An 18735-nucleotide genomic window follows, 5' to 3' on the forward strand; every position below is an offset into this window, starting at 1 on the left:
GGCCTCCAAAGTCTGGATCATTCTACCTTTTCAAATGTAATATTTAAACATATGCCCATTCTTTAAGTAAAAAGCAAATACTAAAACTGTAAATAGCAAAACAGTATTATTTCTTCTTCCCTTCAGGAGTTTTAATCAGAAGTTGAAGGATTATTTGAACAGAATCGAACCTCCTTAGAATCTGGTACAGAATGAAAGAGGAGTACTTTCTTTAATACTATTTTTTTTCCTCTTCCAAATAATGGTAATAATAGTGAAACTGACCAGTAATTTCAATTCCCGGGGAAATATTGCTGCTAAATTTCATATATGCCAAATAGTAAGAATAGCAAGCTGAATACTTTTTCTAATCAAATCAAAGACTGAGCATTTAAATGCCTCCTAAGAAAAGGTTCCTTATTTGAAGCTTCTTGCTAAACTTTAACACATTGATAGGAAGAACATTCCAGAAAATAATGTTTGTCTGACTATTTTTCCTGTTGGCACTGCATTGACCTTTAAATTTGCTTTCATTTCAAAAGGAAAGCTTCTCTTTAGCTAGAAACACCAAATTATATAAACTTTAAACAATGCTTCAGGTGTTTCACATGACAATTATAATATATTTAACAGGCCAGATCCAAACATATTTATGTTTCATTTACCGGCAATTATTGCACACGTTTGCAATATTTAGTCACTTTAGCATTCCATAGTTTGCATAGCTACTTGTAGATTTATGTTTACGAAAATGCTGAAAAAAGTCAAGGGGTTGTGCATGGTTTGAAGAAATGCTTTGGGTCCTGGGTAAGTCAGAAGAAAAAGATGCTATTGCTTTAAAAGTTGTATTAATCTTAATAAGTGGATTCATTAAAACATCGTCCTTTTGCTCAGGCCTGCCCAGAAGCCTCAACCATGTTGAGTCACTTTAATTCTGCACTGTAACTGCAGAGTGCTGTTGTATGTGATGTGTTTTTTTTTCTGATAAACCTGTTTTGAATCACAGGCAGCATGATCAATTAGTATTTGCCAATTGCTATCATATTTACTCACCCGCTGACCTTCTTTTCCAGGTGGGCCTTGGGGGCCTTCTATTTCTGGCACACTCTGTAAATATAGACAGTTTTCAAATGTTACTTCCCTCATTAATATAGCTTAAAGTAGCTACTACTATGCTTAAAATAGTTAAGCAAACCTTCATAGTTAAAGTTTAATTTCAAGCAGTTTTCATACAGATTCTTATGGCTGTGGCTAGCAGGTGCTGCTAGCAGACGCTAAAGAGCATAGAAAGATCACATTTTAATTTGAAAGGTGATTTCGACTGAAGATTTGAACAGTTCTTGCTTGATATTTCTTAAAATAAATGCTACATGTTAAGTTTTGAACTGGATAGGTTTGATGAAAGAATGTGTGCCTGTTTTATGAATAAATGGTAGCCTCAATATCTGAGGGTTATTTTTTATATTAATTTTTGCACATACGGTAGACATTTCTACATGCTCTCCACTATGCTGAATGGTGAGAGGGCAGTCTTGACTATCCTGATGCCTCAGCATGATTGCAACTTTCACTATCTTCAGTCAGCATGACCATTGATCCAGAAACTAGGATGAAATACACAAAAGCAGAGCACGCATAAAGATGATAAAGAAATTGTCTGGATAGCCAGATACCTTTGTACTTGGGAAAGCATTTGAAAAGATTTCAAAAAGACATTTCAATCCCAAAAAGGATCTGCAATCACAGAAAAATAAGTAATGGGAAGGAATGCTACAGCAAACCAAATTCAAGTTCAGATATATTATTGCAGACCTGAGGCCAGATACAAACAAGATATTGAATAAAATAAGTATTCACATACACACACACATATATGTATATGTGTGTAAGCAACATATGTGTGTAAGAGAAAGTAAGTATAATAATGGAATCTAAAAATAATATAACTAGTAAAATAAATCAAATCAAATACTATTTTAAGAAGTTCCAATCCTAAGCAATGGTACAGCATATTGTAGAAATGGTAGCAGAGAACTGAGCAATGTAGGAGATTATTTTCGGGACATTGTCTCAAGTAGTAGCATTAATCCCCTCCTAGAAATTTCTTCAAGACAGGAAATATAAACAGAAGACTGTTTATATTTCCTGTCTATATATCTGTATACCCTATATATCTGTAGGGTAGGGTAAATTCCCCCAAAATTTCTGAGATTTAAAAAAAGCTTATGACAAGTCTATACAATAAGAAAATGCAGAAGAGATATTAAATCAAAAACTGTAATTATAGAAAAAACTGGAATTCAAGGCTTCTACTGACAAGGACACAAGAGCTATAGAAACCTATACTCTCAATAAGTGGAGAAAAAGCATCTTTGTGTCCCTATCTGCATGTGTAGAAGTGTGTGTGTGTGTGTGTTTGTGTATAAGTTAGACATGGTCTTTGTGAAGTGGTTCACATAAAGTTTGGCTTCAATCATTTTCAGTTTTCACCTCACAATGTTCATCAGAGAATATGATCTTTGGGATGAAGAGGTACCTTGGTCTCACAGTGCTACATGTTGTCCTGTGTAATCTCAAACCAGTCACTTGAGAAAGCTCTAGCTGGTTTTAATTAAATTATATTGCTTTGGCTGTTATCAGAGGACCTTGAGGGATGATTCTAGGACTTTCCCTAATCCATGAGGGTCAAATAAATGACAGGAAGCCTGTTCCTTCTGTTGTTAAGTTGAAAAAAATGACAGTTCAGAGAAAGAAAATTCTCTGGGCGTGTCAAGCTGCTGGCTGCATGGCTTCAGGTTCATGGCTTCAGGTTCATGACTTTATTTGACTTTGTTTTCAAATTTTAGAACAATACATAAGATGCATGGCCCAATTTTTCCTCTCTTAAATCAGCCTGGTAACCTGTGTGACATATATTTATGAAGCCAACAAAAACATGACAAGGGAATCTTTTTATTCGTAACTACAGAGCTATTTTCTGTCTTATTTACAGATACATAATTAAATCATTTTTTTAAAAAAAATATATTTCTCTACAGCCAAGTAAGTTGCATATTTTAAAGTAAAAAAACTGAAGTCAACTTCAGTTAATTTATTATTCATACCAAACAAGGCCAGTTCCTTTATCCCTGGAACAACATTTCTCTTTTATTGAAAAGAGAAGTGTGAATTAGTTCCTAAAAAAGCAGATTCTGGTGGAGATATTAGAATGGAGCATTTAAATAAAATGCATAGATCATACATGATAACTTTCTTACATTAGCATATCTCAAATTCTCCACAGCTTGACCAACATGACCTCTTACTTTCAGCTTGACTTGATTTCAAATGGTACTCATACATTCAGTAGTGAAAGTGATAGAAAAATGAGATGAGCTTAAAAGATGTTACAAAAATTAAACTGCCAGATGATTGGTCTTAGCTATATGGTATAGCTGGATTCAATTAATATTGTAAGTATTTTAATAAAGATTAATTACTTCATAGAGTTCCTTCTCTCAATTTTATATTTTTCCCCTCTCTGGCTTATATGCTCAAGAATATTCTTCATACTTAGTTCATTAATCATAAACCAGATACATTACAGTAATATGTAATATGAAACCACAGAATTTAAACTTTCCCCTGGGGTCACACACTTCCTACCTCAGATTTGGTTAAGGGGAAACTGACAGTCTCTGCTTCTGTTTTTACATCACTAGAAGTTTAGCCTGATGCCCAAAATGTATGACACAAAAACTGCAACTCACAATGTCCCTTTTCTTTCCATGTGCTGTTTCTCTAGCTATTGTCTACTTACCTACTCAGCCACCATGGATTCTCTGTTTCTATACATTCCACCATCTCTCCCCATGCCAAATTTCCAGATTTCCACATTCATCCCAATGAGCTCAGTATAGCTGGCTTCACTCACACATTTCTACTCCATCTTCAGATTCTCTGAATAGCTGCTCTATATTTCTTCTGCCAACCATAACAATACTTCACAATCTAGCTCTAGCCTCTAGTCTGCCATAATATTACTGGGCATTTTGGAGCTGCTGTTGGGATTCTCTCCCTATCTCAGTGTTGTTTTCTGGCTTATCAATGCCAAATTTCCCCAAACATGCTGATATTTTGTGTAAATATATCAGATTGTCCTTAGGGCTCTAAAGAGATTCTAACCAATTCCCACTTCTTAAATTCCATGGTCATGATAAAAGGTTAAGCTACTCAATTGTTTCAAACTATGAAATGGGTGACAAATAAATTTGATAATAATAATTTTAAAGTGTTAAAATGATAACTCTAAAAAATGTCTGGAAATTGCAGTTGGTGCAAAATGAAGTGGCTAAATTGCTGATAGATTATACAATGCCTATAGCAGGAGTAGGCAATCTTGGCTCTTTTATGAGTTGTGGACTTCAATTCCCAGAATTCCTGAGCCAACCAAGTTGGCTCAGGAATTCTGGAGTTGAAGTCCATGAGTCATAAAAGAGCCAAGGTTGCCTACCCCTGGCCTATAGTGAAAGATCTCTACTAGTTACCAGTTGTCTACCAGACATAATTTAAGACAAGATATGGCCTCTCACTTTATAACCTGCTTAGTTATTCAGATCAGCAGAAGAAGCACTTTAGGATAGGCTCTTTTTGCCAGAAAATCATCTATCTAGATCAGTGGTGGTGAACCTATGGCACGGGTGCCAGAGATGGCACTCAGAGTCTTCTCTGTGGGCACGCGCATCATCGCCCCAGTCCTAGGCCTTCAGCTGGGTTTTATAAAACCTTTTCTCTTTAGGCCTCCGCTGCCATGTGCAAAAAAAAAAAAGGTTCAATCAGTCAATTTCAACTTCTCACGGGAAAAAAAAGTTCTTGCAAAGTTGGAATTGATTGATTGAACTTTTTAGTCCCACCCAGTCTGCCGTTACCATTACAGCCCACCCAACTGGCCACACCCAGCCAATGGGCCATACCCACCCGGCACTTGACGATGCATAAGTGGGTTTTTGGTTGCAGTTTGGGCACTCAGTCTCTAAAAGGTTCGCCATCACTGATCTAGATCTTCTTTGTGAACCCAGATACGGAAGGAATTCCCAAACAATGTAAATTTGGCCTTCATTTTCCCAGTATGTGAGGGAAAAAATAACAGCAAAAACCTTTTTCATCAAGCTTTTAACTATTAGTTGAACTAAGTTTTGATTTTAATGATATTGATTTTAAATTTATCTTGATTTTAAATATTTTGATTTTTATTCATACATTTTATAATTGTTATTAATTGCTATAAATTATTTCTGAACAGAGAAAAAATGGGATATAGACATGTCGCTTGATTAATTATTGAATCTTCTTTTATAAATAAAAGGACTTCTGCTGTCCATAAAAAATGGAGAGTTGGACTGGAAGAAAAGGAATTCATTGATTTTATCTCCCCCTGATAATATCCATGGCACTATTTTAAGGTGACCAACTTTTTTACAGTGAAAAGGAGGACACAAATAAATTGAAGAAAAAAATATCGTAAATATTCATTGCAACAATAATACAGACAACTTGCATGTGCAAAATTTGCCAGCCGGGTGTTTTGGCGCGCTCAGCAGCAATTCCTATTGGCTTTTGAAAGCCAATAGCAGGAGTAGCACAGCTCATGCAAAAAAAAAACATCAAAAAAAGGTGCCGAAACGCACCTGCAGATTAGTCTACAAATATCGAAAAGGAGGACATGTAGGAGGACACTTTTTGAGGGAGGACAAAGTTACAAAAAGAGGACTGTCTCCCTAAAGGAGGACGGTTGGTCACCTTAACTATTTACACAATTACAAAGGGTTTCAAAATTCTTTTGAGATGGAGCATCTGAAAAAAAATGCCACCTGTGTCTTCCAGACACATCACTGGAATTCTACTGAAAAAGCACCTTTCTTTCTTTGAGGGTGCAAGCCAGAGAATACAGCACAAGATCTGGTTTTTTTTTTTTTTTTGTAATTATATAATCCCAGCATCAGCCTGATCAATAAAATGAGGAGGCTATCTCTGACTGAAGATATGTAATATAAAAGAACAACAAACTGCCATTGATACATGTTATTATACTATCAGTGATAGGAAGAGGTGTTTGTGATATTCTAGGTCACATGTATTAAAATAATTTGGATGCATTTAAATAATCTGCACTTGACCAAAAGAATAGGAGAGTATCATTTACTGCTTGACATCAGGCAACAGAAGTATTTTGGGCTAGTTCTGTCTTGAAACTGCATGATACCACTTGTTAATTGCATTTGTTTGTAGCACTAATCACAGAAAATGTCTAGGTCTGAATGACTAAGTTCTTCATTCTGTTTGCTTCGTACCAAATGTTTTATCTGATGCTTCATTTAACCAGGTCTCAAGGAATATGGAACCAGCATTTCAAGTATCTGTTTAGTAAGCACATTTAGGTGCTTTTGCTTGTGACAGACTTAACCCTTGGCTTCTACTTAAGAATTTGGTGCCATCTGGATGAGTATTTTATAACTCCCCAAAGGGATAGGCCTAAAAATGGATGCTCATTTCCCTGGAGAACTAAAAGCTGTGGATCAAATGTCAAGAGGAATAGTTTTCATATACTTTATGAGAGAGATCACCATACCACCTTCCTTCACCTGTCACTCTTGTGACATGACATCCACAGGCTTAAGCTCTGGATACCAGAAAGGAGAGAAGAGCTTAGCCAACTGTGTCATTTCAGAGAAAAGCCCCTTATTCCTTCTGCCAATTCAGCATCTTGACGAAACTGTAAGATAAAGCTGTCATTCCTGGAGTTCAGTCAATGCATTGCTCTTGCAGGGCTTGAGAACAACATCAACTGTTTTAGTCCATTATATTATTTTATTAATATTATGTTATTTTAACATTAGGGAAGCAATCTTCATTATGAGGGAAATTAATGTTTAAAGTTAAGATGTTATGCTTTAGGTAAGAAATTACAGCCATGTTCACGTGACTATGCTTTTTTTAGGGTAATTCCAAATACTTTTCTTAGAAAACAACGTCCACTGAAACCTTTTTCAATGTTTCTCCATGCCTAAAAAGAGAATAGACAAACCCAACTCTTATCACATTTCCATGACCATGAGTTAAAGTTTAATTGACTTATTCGGATTGCTAAGTGATAATAAAAACAAACTTTTCTCCCTAAGTGCCCAAAATGTAATAGTCACTTCTCGTTGGACTTCGGTTTTCAAAACTATAACTTTATGGAGACAAGTTTTAAGCCCAGTGTTTGAGCAGCAATTTGGGAGTGGATGTAGGTTCCAATAAGTAAAATGAATCTTAAATAAGGATGTTGCCAGACATCCGATAGCTCTTTGCAATTAGGTTATGATTGAGCAAGGACTGCTAGACTCCAATCTCAGTTTCCCATCTCTATTACATCTGTCATATCCCCAATAATTTTCTTCTGCTCCAAAAATGCTAAGAGATACATTTGGCTGCTAGGGGAAATGTAGCATAGGGGATTGGTTTTCCAGTTCTTTGCAGGAGTGTCCATTCTCCATGTGACTAATTTTAAAGCCATCGCGAAAATGATCATCTACTTCCGCTAGGGAAATGGCACTTCAGTGTCCTCTTGAAAGCATTACTGCATATGAAAAATGATAAACACAGTGACATATTCTTTTTACCTATCAGCCTGTTTTGCAAGGGTTTGCATGACCTTATTTCACACAGTGAAATAGCCAGAATACTTTTGAAGAGAGTGAAAGTAGACTGTGTTCAGCTGAAAAAAAAAAATCTAATATTCCTCTCACTAATTGTATAGGTTGCTAATTGTACATTTTGTGCAAGTGAGGAAGTAAGCATTTCATTTAGATAGGTAAATTATCAATGGAAAAAAATCACCATCATATACTGCAGTGTTTCCCAAACTTGACAATTTTAAGGCATGAGGACTTCAACTCCCAGAATTCCACAGCCAGCAATGCTGGCTGTGGAATTCTGGGAGTTGAAGTCCTCATGCCTTAAAATTGTCAAGTTTGGGAAACACTGATATACTGTATATAACAGTGGTTCTCAACCTTTCTAATGCCGCGACCCCATAATACAGTTCCCCATGTTGTGGTAACCCCCAACCACTTATACATCACCGGGTGCCAGGGGCGTGGCCAAAGGGGAAAAAATGGCAGACAGCCTTGTTTGGCGACCCCCGTGAAATGGTCGTTTGACCCCAAATGGGGTCCCGACCCACAGGTTGAGAACCACTGGTATATAAACCCATATTTGGGTAATTCCTTCACTGTTTTCAAACTAATGTACTTACTGCAAGGGCAGCAGGTCCTGGAGGTCCCATATCACCCTATAGCATTAGGAAGAAAGCAAAAGTTAACAAGCTTGTATTAGTGCAATTTTTCAAAATGCCATTTCACTTAAAATACTTAACTTGACATCCATGGTCCACTCAGTTTCATTTGAAATACTTAATTCAATATATATATATTTCCTATTCAATTTACTTTAGAGAAATCTGATGATATAGTGAAAATTAAAGTGATGAACAGCTCAAGGTCAGCAATCATCATCTGAAGGAGATTCAGGCTGATCCCTGGGTGGCTCATTTTTCATGATATTTTGGTTAAAAATTCAAGGGTTGGCTTATCTGCAGATGGACTTATACATGAGTATATATGATACGTTTGTTCAGTTCCTTTTCTGCATTCTGTTTCTAAAATGTCTGCCATGAAACTTGGTTTGCATTTCTTCTACAATATTTTTGTACATTTTTTCATCATATCCTCCTATCTGAACGTAATTTCCCCTAATCTGTACATTTTTTGCAAGTAAATTTCATAATGCTTTATTGTACCCACTTAGCAAGGTGTATGTTTTAACCATTTTGTGTGTGCGCATGGCAGACTACATTTGTAAATCCAGAGAAGTGAGTCTATCATTATATAACAGGGCTTCTGCTCATATATACTGTCGGGATAGCAAAAAAAAAAACAAACAAAAAACAAAAACAAAAAAAACAACCAAAAAACAAAACAAACAAACAAACAAACCCAAAACCTGTATGGAGAATGAGGGGAGAGGAAGAAGTAGTTGCAGAAGAACAAAAGGAGACAGTTATCCTGCTTAGGTAAAACTCACAAAGTAACATTTCCCAAACAGTTGTTAATATTCAGACTAATATTCAATGGCATCTACACTAGAGCTCTGCATGCAGCCCCTTAGTATTCCTTGTTCGCTCTTTTATTGTCAGCCATTTCTCCTCTTCTTTTCATTACTCAGGTTCTTTAATTTTCAGCTATCAGTTCAATATAAATGTTCGCACAGGGACACATGCACATACCTTTTCTCCCTTTGCACCAGTTATTCCACGATCACCAACATCACCTTTTAAGCCCTATGGAAGAAGGAAAAAAGATAAGGAACCATGTTTAATATGTATTAAGTTCTATAAGTAAGAAGTGTAGCAGTTAAGCTCCCAAACTAGAAACTGGGACACCGTGAATTCTAGTTCTGCCTTAGGCATGAAACCAACTGGATTATCTTGGGACAGTCCCTCTCACTCAGCCCAAAGGAGAAGCCAGGACAAGACACTTCTGAAAAGCCTTGCCAAGAAAACTGTGGGGACTAGTCCAGGCAGTTGCCAGGAGTCAACAGTGACTTGAAGGTACAAGGCACGCACGCACACACACACACACACACACACACACACACACACACACACTTTTTCAAATCAATCTCATCTCCTTTTGGCGTCATGGATATGTTTTCTCGGTAACAAAAAGTGGCTTGCTATTGCCTTCCATGTGTTTTCTTCAACTTCCCAATCTTGTCTATAAGCTTGCCATTTTATGCATGTCTCTCATCCACATAGTAACCAGGTCTGAATCTTGCCCCTGTTTCAGATACAGTCAACAAGCACTAAGACATCATTTAATAAACCAGTGCACTATTGCAAACTTCACCAAAATAAAAATTTGGAAATTCATATACAAATTCTATCAAAGTAGAACCAAATAAATTACCTGACATAAAGTAATAATACTTGATGTTAAAATGATAAGCAACATCTCTCCTACTGAAGGTAAGAAACTTTGAATCAGAAAGTGTTCAAAAAACTCATAATTGGACAACTTCACTTTCTGCAAAAATTACATTAATTCACCATTTGGAAGAAGTAGATACAGCACATTAGCATTTAAGTTGCCACTTCAGATTAAATGATAGATTTTGATAAACCTGATTTCTTATGCTTATAAGTAATCAAAGAATTAAATCTAAAGCAATATTTGTTCTGTCTGAAGAAGACAGACCAGGCAAAGAGAAATGAGTAGGGGGAAAAAATCTGCCTTAATGCCCATGCTTGAACATCATAAATACAAATTACCCTATTCAGATTTCTGAATGGATTCAGATTTCTGATGGATTTTTTGTGGACTATAAACAAAAATGGTTAGGAGATTTCAGAAAGCAAATGGAATATGTATACAAACATACATATTTATCATGTTATTCCCTTTCAGGATGTGCAGTGTTATGCTGTGGGCATGAAAGGAGTAAAGAAATACTGAGAAAAATAAAACAAAGTAGTTGAAATTACTTATTACCAGCACCATTCATATAGTTCTCCATATCTTTCGATCTTTGCAAAACATCCTGGCTTTCTCCGCATCCATATATGCTTCTTTGTTCTTTACATAGATCATTTCTCTCATTCTGAGGATCACATCAATTTCATTCCACCACTGTTTTAGTGGATATCTTTTTCTCTCAATCCATTCACACTTTCTTCATAGATTTGTTAAGCCATTTATTTGGCTTGAGCCCATTTCTTCTTCTTTTATTATATTTCTTTAAAAATATTCTCACCTCATTCATTCATTATTTTTATGTTTCTTCTTACATAAAATCGGCTCTCACTTCTATATACATGATGGGCAAAAGGATGCCATTATAATACGCAACTAGTTTTACATCTCTGAACATGTTCCCTCTTTGCAAGAAACTACCTACTACCTTTCTACCTACATTTGCTCATCTCAAAACTTCTCCATTCATTCAGAGTATATGATAAACAGTGCTAAATAATCATGGGAGATGGGGGAGGGGGGAAGTCTCCATTGCTTTTGAAGTGTTTATTTTATTTTATTTTACTTATTATTTTAATGTATGTACAGTATGTATTTATTTATATCCCACCTTTATTATTTTTACAATTAACTCAAGGCAGTGATAATATCCAATACATCTTCCTCCTACTTTTCCCCACAATAAAAACCCTGTGAGCTGAGTTGAGAGAGTGTGACTGGCCCAAGTTTACCTAACTGGCTTTCGTGGCTAAATGGGGACTAGAATTCAGTCTCCCACTTTTTAGACTGGTGTTTTAACTATTAGATCAAGCATTTTATATAGAGCTTTTTTGGATTACAACTTTTGGGTTTGTGCTCATAACAACTTAATAAAAGTTCTTTATCTTTAGAACCAAAAAGGAGGAGATTTTTTTAAAAACCGTTTTCCATCCATTTCTCGTATAAATAAATTATCTGAAAATAAGTTTTTCTCACATTCTGCCAATGGATGATTCCACTGGATTAAACAGCCTTGTTGTAGGAGACCAGAATGACCAGAATGATTTCTTACAACTAAAAACACTTAGGCTAATTCAGTGGTGGGATTCAGCCAGTTCACACCAGTTCAGCAGAACCGGTAGTTAATTTTATGTTGCCCAAGCCCAGAACAGATTTTCAGAAACGGCATCCACACAGAGAACTGGTTGTTCACATATTTGAATCACACCACTTGGCTAATTGGTGAGTTATCAAATTTTACTAAAAAAAAAAAAAAAAAAGGGAAAGGAAAACTAAAAACGATAGGAGAAAGAGATTTTTCCATTTCTTTTTTTAGGCTATTGCTTAACCAAACTGTCCAAGGGTATAAATTTACTAAGTTGCGATTTCTTCATTAAAATTGTATGTATAATCACCCTTGTACCTTGTGATTATCCACAAAGAAATTAAATAAAACATACGCATCAACTTACATCTCTTCCAGGTATGCCATCTATTCCGTTTTCTCCTTTTTCACCCTAAAAAGAAAGCAAACAAACACCAATCAATGTATGTGCTTAAAGAAAATATCTTCATGGAAATCATTAGAGAAACTTTTAATTGGAACTTCAGCATAATTTTTACTAATTACCTACAATGCTATGTTTTCAATTAATGTCACCAATTTAATTCCGCACATATTTCTCATGGAATTCAAGTCAAGGAGTAACAAAATGATTAGATAACAGTGCAACTAAATTTGTTAGTGATGTTTTCACAGACTTTGAAAATATTTCTTTTCATCTTCCATGGCATCATTGTCACCTCTGAAAAATAGGATTCTAATCCATACAAATATATGGCATAGAAAAATTTAATGATTTTATTATTCCAATAGTACCTGATAATATAATAGCACCTGATAATATTTCACTATTTCACTAATTCACCTGAGATGCATTCTGTATAATCAAAAGATTGTTCTGTGGAGCTGTATCTTATTCAAATGATCTTTCTGTTATGTACATTTCAGCCTTTATTAGACAGTTCATTTAGTTCTTACTCAAAGATAGTAAATCAAAACACATATATCAATGCCTTAAAAGGAGAACATAATGTTCTTCTATGACAGTTTTGCCACATAATCCAAGTCACCACTTTAAAAAAAAATCAAGGCAGATATCTAGGGAAAGAATGTCTGGCATTTGAATAATAAATTAAATGAAACAAAGTAATACAATCTTGTATGGGGGTGAAAGAAGGCTTTAATAACATTCCCCTTATTTCCCCTCTTTTTGCCCTTCTTGTTAAAATTAGGGTGTACCTGAGAAAAATCTTTGGTACCCAGAGGCAATTATGTATGCCCAAAGTATGTGGGTTTTTTTCCCCAAATGTACTCATTAGTCCAATATATGAAATGCTACTTCCCAAGATACAAGGGTGTGGAAAGTTAGTATCTAGAAAGGTTTGTTTAGGGTGAATTCAGTGGATGACATTGTATCTTAATAGTAAATCCATTTATTCAGTGAGACTTATTGAAAAGTAAGCATATTTAGTACCGTAGCCTAAGTGTTCTTTATCAATGAAAAGGCCATCTTAGCTGCTAGCTCTCTGAAGTAAGATTCATATTTTGAGCCTGGACACCCAGATAATCAAGAACAGTTGTATGGCTTGAATAAATACCACTCTGCTCAGAGAGAAGATGAGCCCAAATTTAAGATAACACTCATAGAAGGAAGAATAGATACATAAAAAATAGAGACAAAAATCCTGTGTAATTCCAGATTTTATACAACCCACTAAGTACCAGGTTTATGAAAAAGGCAAATTTATAAAACATCAATAGTTCTGATTTCTAAATATTTCAGATTGATGTACCCTAAATATGGAATCCTAGCTTTCATTTTGAGCCATGTGAGAAAATCAAAGGAAAATGAGAACAGTATGCTAGGGGAATAAAGAGAATAATCAAAAAAGAAATCAGAGAACAACAAAAGAAGAACTGCTAGAAGTTCTATGTGTCTAATAAATATCGTGCATTTTCCTTCCTTTGTTTCATTAATTCTTCAAACAAATCCAGCTTCTCCTTTACTTTTTCTATATATAATTCATACTTTAAAGATCAAAGTGAAACATCTTTTCATAATTTATTATTGAATTCCTATACTGTTGCATAGTAAGAAATAATAAAAACAATACAGCTTTCTCACAAAACTTTTCTTTTCCCCTCCCTATTTCCTATGCTGTACAAGTCACCCCATTTATTAATCGCAAGAAGAATGTGCACCTTTACACTTAATTCTCCTAGTTCATATCTCATATCACTTGTAATGCTGGTCTAAACCATTGATTCTTCCCAAAGTCTACAAAGAGGAAAAGAAAACGCCTGCCGACAACCCAATTATGACTAACAGATGAACTACATGTCCTTTAGGTCACTTTCAGGCCTAAATTCTGTTATAAAACTGACATTTTCAAGATTGCTAATTTATAGCTCTGTATTAATTGGAACCAGTTTATGTAATGTTCAGTCATTTCCCTCCAGATGTTTAAATTTAGAAAACTGGATTACTTAGCTGAAGACATAAGGCTTTCAGCTTTTGTTCTGGTTTACAGGCAGAATTGCAATATGAAGGCATTCCAGTTTGGAGGCATCTTTGGGTGGTATTCATGCAGTTTGGAAACATGTTCTCCTATTAATAAAATTGAAGTAAACCTTGAAAATAAAATATTAAGATGGACAGTATTTTCTTTCCTCTTTATATTACCAAAGTACCAGGAAACAGGCAGATATACAGATCCTCAAAAGTGTATGACACAACCAGTCTTATAGGTTCCCACTGCAGGGTCAATATTTAATCTTATCTATAGTCTGATTTTTTTATTTGATTTTTCTCTAGCTAGTGTAAGGTCACTGGCCCTTGATTAAACCTGAGATATCACAAAATCCAAGCGTGAAAGACTCAGGCAGAGGCTTATTAAAGAGACAGTACTTTTTATTAGATCGAATTAAGTCCTGGCTGGAAACACAATCCGAACACTGGCAGCAGTTGCATTCAGAAGTGCCCCCCTTTAGAAAGTTAATGGCATCGCTTTATAAACTTTGTTAGCCAATCAGCATCAGACAATAGAATTATGACCATATAAAGAAGACATCAATCATTCCTGTACACTCCTTTATTCCCTCCTCAGTACCCCACATCCGTGTATTTGTTTCCTACGCTTGCATGAAATTGGTCCCTGACTGAAACGCAGAACCGAGATAGCAATAGTTAGGCAAGGCTTCACAATTTGTTTCTTTTTCTAGTTCCAGTTACACAACTCTTACACTAGAAAAGATTGAGACCGAAGAGAACTAGCTCATTCCCTTTTTATAGGTACAGAAGAGCCAGTTTTTTCTGACAGCAGATGACAAATGGAATTATTTTTGTGGAATACATTTTTAAAACATCTAAACTTTCTGGGGCTTTAGTAGAGCAATACTATTATTTTTTAGAGGCCAACATCCCCACCATAACAGTCAGGGATTACCACCATGTCAAGTAGATGGTAGACTGGGAAGTGCATTCAATTCAGTTCTGACTTCATAACTTCAATTTCATAACAGATTTGCTACCACTCTGCCTCTCAGCTCATATTCTTCACTTGAGTATTTGTTACATTTTCATCTCAAGCTTGGTCAGGGTGGGGTTGGGGAGCAGTTTCCAGAACAACTTACTTTTTCCCAATGAAGTGGGAGAAAAGCATATCTTCAGGAATCTGTGGGTGAGTTCTTAGATCTATGATAACAGGTCTAATAGTTTGAGAGCTAATAAAATATTTTGTCCCTAGAACACTGAGGAAATGGCCTTCTAGGCAAGTAAGCAGCGTTATTCCAAATATTTGTTGAAAGTGCTATAAAGACTGCTGTAAGCATAATCTATTCAGCTTTTATTGTCATTCCCTCCCCCCCAAAAGTAAATTCTTGCAGTTAGTTAGCTAATGTACTGGACTTTTAAAATACTGAAACTCTATGCTGGCACAACTAGTAACATTAGGGTTTGTTTCCAAATAAACATGAAACAGGCTTAGCCCCATGCTTTTCTAAACAGAAGTAAAATCTTTTAAATTATTTCTTTTGATTTAGACCAACACCCCCCCCCCTCCCGGCATGTCTGAGAGCAAAGGAGTTTACTGTATGCTGGTTTTCTTTCTCTATTTTATTTCAATTTATATTTTCTCAAAATGTTATGGATATCATTATTCACGAGTGGAAAATCAATGCTCTGCTTTAAAGCAATGTTGTGCTGAAAGTAATGTTCTTTGCTAGAAGTACAATCATGGATTTTATATAGACTGAATTATTTCTCCAGAATATTTAAACCTGGACATTCACTGCTGGAAACTAAAACCAGTTTCTGCAATCCAATAAACTTATTTTTTTACCCTTTTCTAAATTAAAAAAAATGAAGCATTGCAAGTTAGCTTGTGTATTCTCCATTCTCCATTCCATGGAATTTACTGATCAGAAACAATGTAGTTTATATACTGTACATTCCACAATTCTATTCTTATGTGCTCTCATTAAGATTTTACCCTCCAATCCATTTCAGTGTATTCTTACAAAAAAGCATATTTTATACATAATATTAACTAATCTGATTCTATTGCAGTGTATTGCAGACCATGAGTAAAGTGGCTACTGTACTTTTTTATTTTCCAGTCAAAATATTAGGTATCACATCCATAGGGAATCTTTAATCAACATATTATGTCAAACTCAGGCATTAAAAAGTAATACTAACAACTGCTAACTTGAAAACAGCAACCCATATTTTACTATTGTAGTACTCCTGTACTTCCATTTTTTTATTCTATACCACAAGAAATAGGTTTATACATAATGCTAAATGACAGATATGAAAATTAGCTACAGCAGGATTTGGGTATATTTGCTCTCTTTCTTCTTCTCTGGTGTAACTATGAGCAATTTAGAACTCTTCATTCAATCTCAACCTACTGTTAATTTTAATCCAGTGGACTCCAGTAAACCTTAACTATGATTGTATTTATCTTATTTAGAGGATATCCAACGTCTTAGTGATTCCGGATAGTTTACAGTTAAAAGGAAATATATATCTACGTATATATCTACAAGGTAATCTTTCACTTGGCTATTTTGCTTTTACTCTGGTGTGTGTGTGTGTGTGCATGTGCGCACAAACACACATCCACTTTTTAAGCAACTAGTAGCTCCAGAAGAAAAATAAAACCGAAGCCATCTATAATATACTGTACATGTATGTATGTTGAGAGTTTGGAAAAAAATTCAGAGAAGAGCAACTAAGATGACCAAAAGCCTGGATACTAAAACATATGAAGAATGGCTGCAGGACTTGGGTCTGGCTAGTCTAAAGAAAAGAAGAAATAGGGGAGACATGATATCAGTATTCCAGTATCTGAGGGGCTGCCACAAGGAAGAGGGGGTCACGTTGTTCACCAGAGTATCAGAGGGAAGGATGAGAAACAATGGTTAGAAACTGATCAAAGAGAGAAGCAATCTGGAATTAAGGAGAAACTTCCTGTCACTGAGGACAATTAACCAGTGGAACAGCTTGCCTCCAGAAATTGTGGGTGCTCCATCACTGGAGATTTTTAAAAAGAGACTAGACAGTCACTTGTCTGAGATGGTATAGGTTCTCCTGCCTGAGCAGGGAGCTGGACTAGAAGACCTCCAAGGTCCCTTCCAGCTTTATTGTATTCACACATGGACTATACAATATACAATATACATGGACTACAACAGCCATTATGTAGGACAAACAGGCAGAAGACTAGCAGACTCCATGAGCCCCAACTAGCAGTCAAAAGATACTTTATAATGAAAACTCTTAATTGTACAACACATAGACAGACTTCACCATAGTTTCAACTGGGAGATAGTGAGCATCCTAGAGCAAGTTATGTCTAAAACACTAGAGATTTTCAGGAAGCTTATCACTCAGACAAATGAACCATCAACAGGCGCATAGAGGTAAACAATATCTCCATAGCATTCAAAAGAACCAATCAAAAATATAAGACCACAACACCTCCTGACCAGCAATCAACACCCAAATAAGTAAAAATTAATATCAAAAAGTAAACATTACCCCAATCAAGGAACTATCAACCCAGTTAATAACAGCCTAATTAAGGAACCACCAAGAACACATCCACCAACATATCCTTGACAAGGCAAGCCACTGGTATCTAAACAGAGATTAATCCTACTCCCTTCTAGCACTGATGATGTTACCTAGTTGGATAATGAAACTTCCTCAGGAAAACCACCAAACTCAGAGAGCACCAAGGGCTCCAAAATTAAATTCTTACCAAACAGATTCACTTTATAAATCTTTTCATTTTTAAAAAGTTTGATCTTTACTCCTGTCAAATATTGTCCCACAAGTTTTTTCTTATGTTTGTTTTGTCTCCTTTGAGAAACAGCTTGAGTAATTCCTCATTGTCTCTTCTCAGAGTTTCCTTGGTTCCTTTTATAAATCCAAAGTAAGAAGGCTTTCCAAGTCATTCTTCTGTTTTATGTCCCTTTAATTATTAAGACATCAATGGTTTTATTGGTAAATCCATTTTGGCATCATTTTCCATATCACTCTTATATTCTGGCATTTTAAAATCCTTTTTCAGTTCCACAACATCTTTTTCCATATCACTTTATAATCTAACATTTTTAAAACTCCAAATCCACAATCAAATCAGTCTCAGTCTTTATTTTATCCAATAAAATCTATTGTTCTTCTATATCCTTTGCTGCATCACACAAGTAAGTAACTTCTGAGTAAATTGTTCCCAAGCAGGCCTTTATTTCTTTTATAGTTAAACAGTGTTGCTCTATTGTATTAATGGGCCTGCTCTCCTTTCAGACTAATCCTTTGTTCTCTATGGTTTCCCTCTTATCATCTGCTTATTTTCCAATCAACAAAGCTTTCCCACAAGATTTTTAAAAAATTTCAAATATTTCTTATGTTGTTTTATAAATTTTAAACACCCCATAGGAAATATTCTATCAAATCCATCCAGACCCTTAATTTCCCCAAATCAACATTCCAGATCTCATTTTGCTGTTTTCCAAACATTAAAGTTTATCTTTGTTAAACTTACTTAGATATTCTTTCATCCAGAGTGGAAGAAAACTCTCCCAGTGTAATGCAGCTTGATTTTCAGGAGGTTCTTAACCCCAAAAAATCAATAATAAGCAACTTCCCAAAGT

General features: G+C 35.4%; 1 protein-coding gene across 1 annotated transcript in view; it reads right to left on the reverse strand.

The window, feature by feature from the left end:
- The window catches only part of COL19A1 (collagen type XIX alpha 1 chain), a 183546-nt gene that overhangs the window by 78078 nt on the left and 86733 nt on the right, over positions 1 to 18735 (reverse strand). Inside the window, exons 12-15 of the mRNA XM_039346721.1 lie at positions 11981 to 12025; positions 9284 to 9337; positions 8255 to 8290; positions 1033 to 1086 (exon numbers count right to left, since the gene is read on the reverse strand). Coding sequence (XP_039202655.1) covers positions 1033 to 1086; positions 8255 to 8290; positions 9284 to 9337; positions 11981 to 12025 — 189 coding nt within the window. The remainder of the gene's footprint in view (positions 1 to 1032; positions 1087 to 8254; positions 8291 to 9283; positions 9338 to 11980; positions 12026 to 18735) is intronic.

Source organism: Crotalus tigris, unplaced genomic scaffold, assembly GCF_016545835.1.
Source record: "Crotalus tigris isolate CLP2741 ecotype Arizona unplaced genomic scaffold, ASM1654583v1 scf7180000018016.4438896, whole genome shotgun sequence".
NCBI lineage: Eukaryota > Metazoa > Chordata > Lepidosauria > Squamata > Viperidae > Crotalus > Crotalus tigris.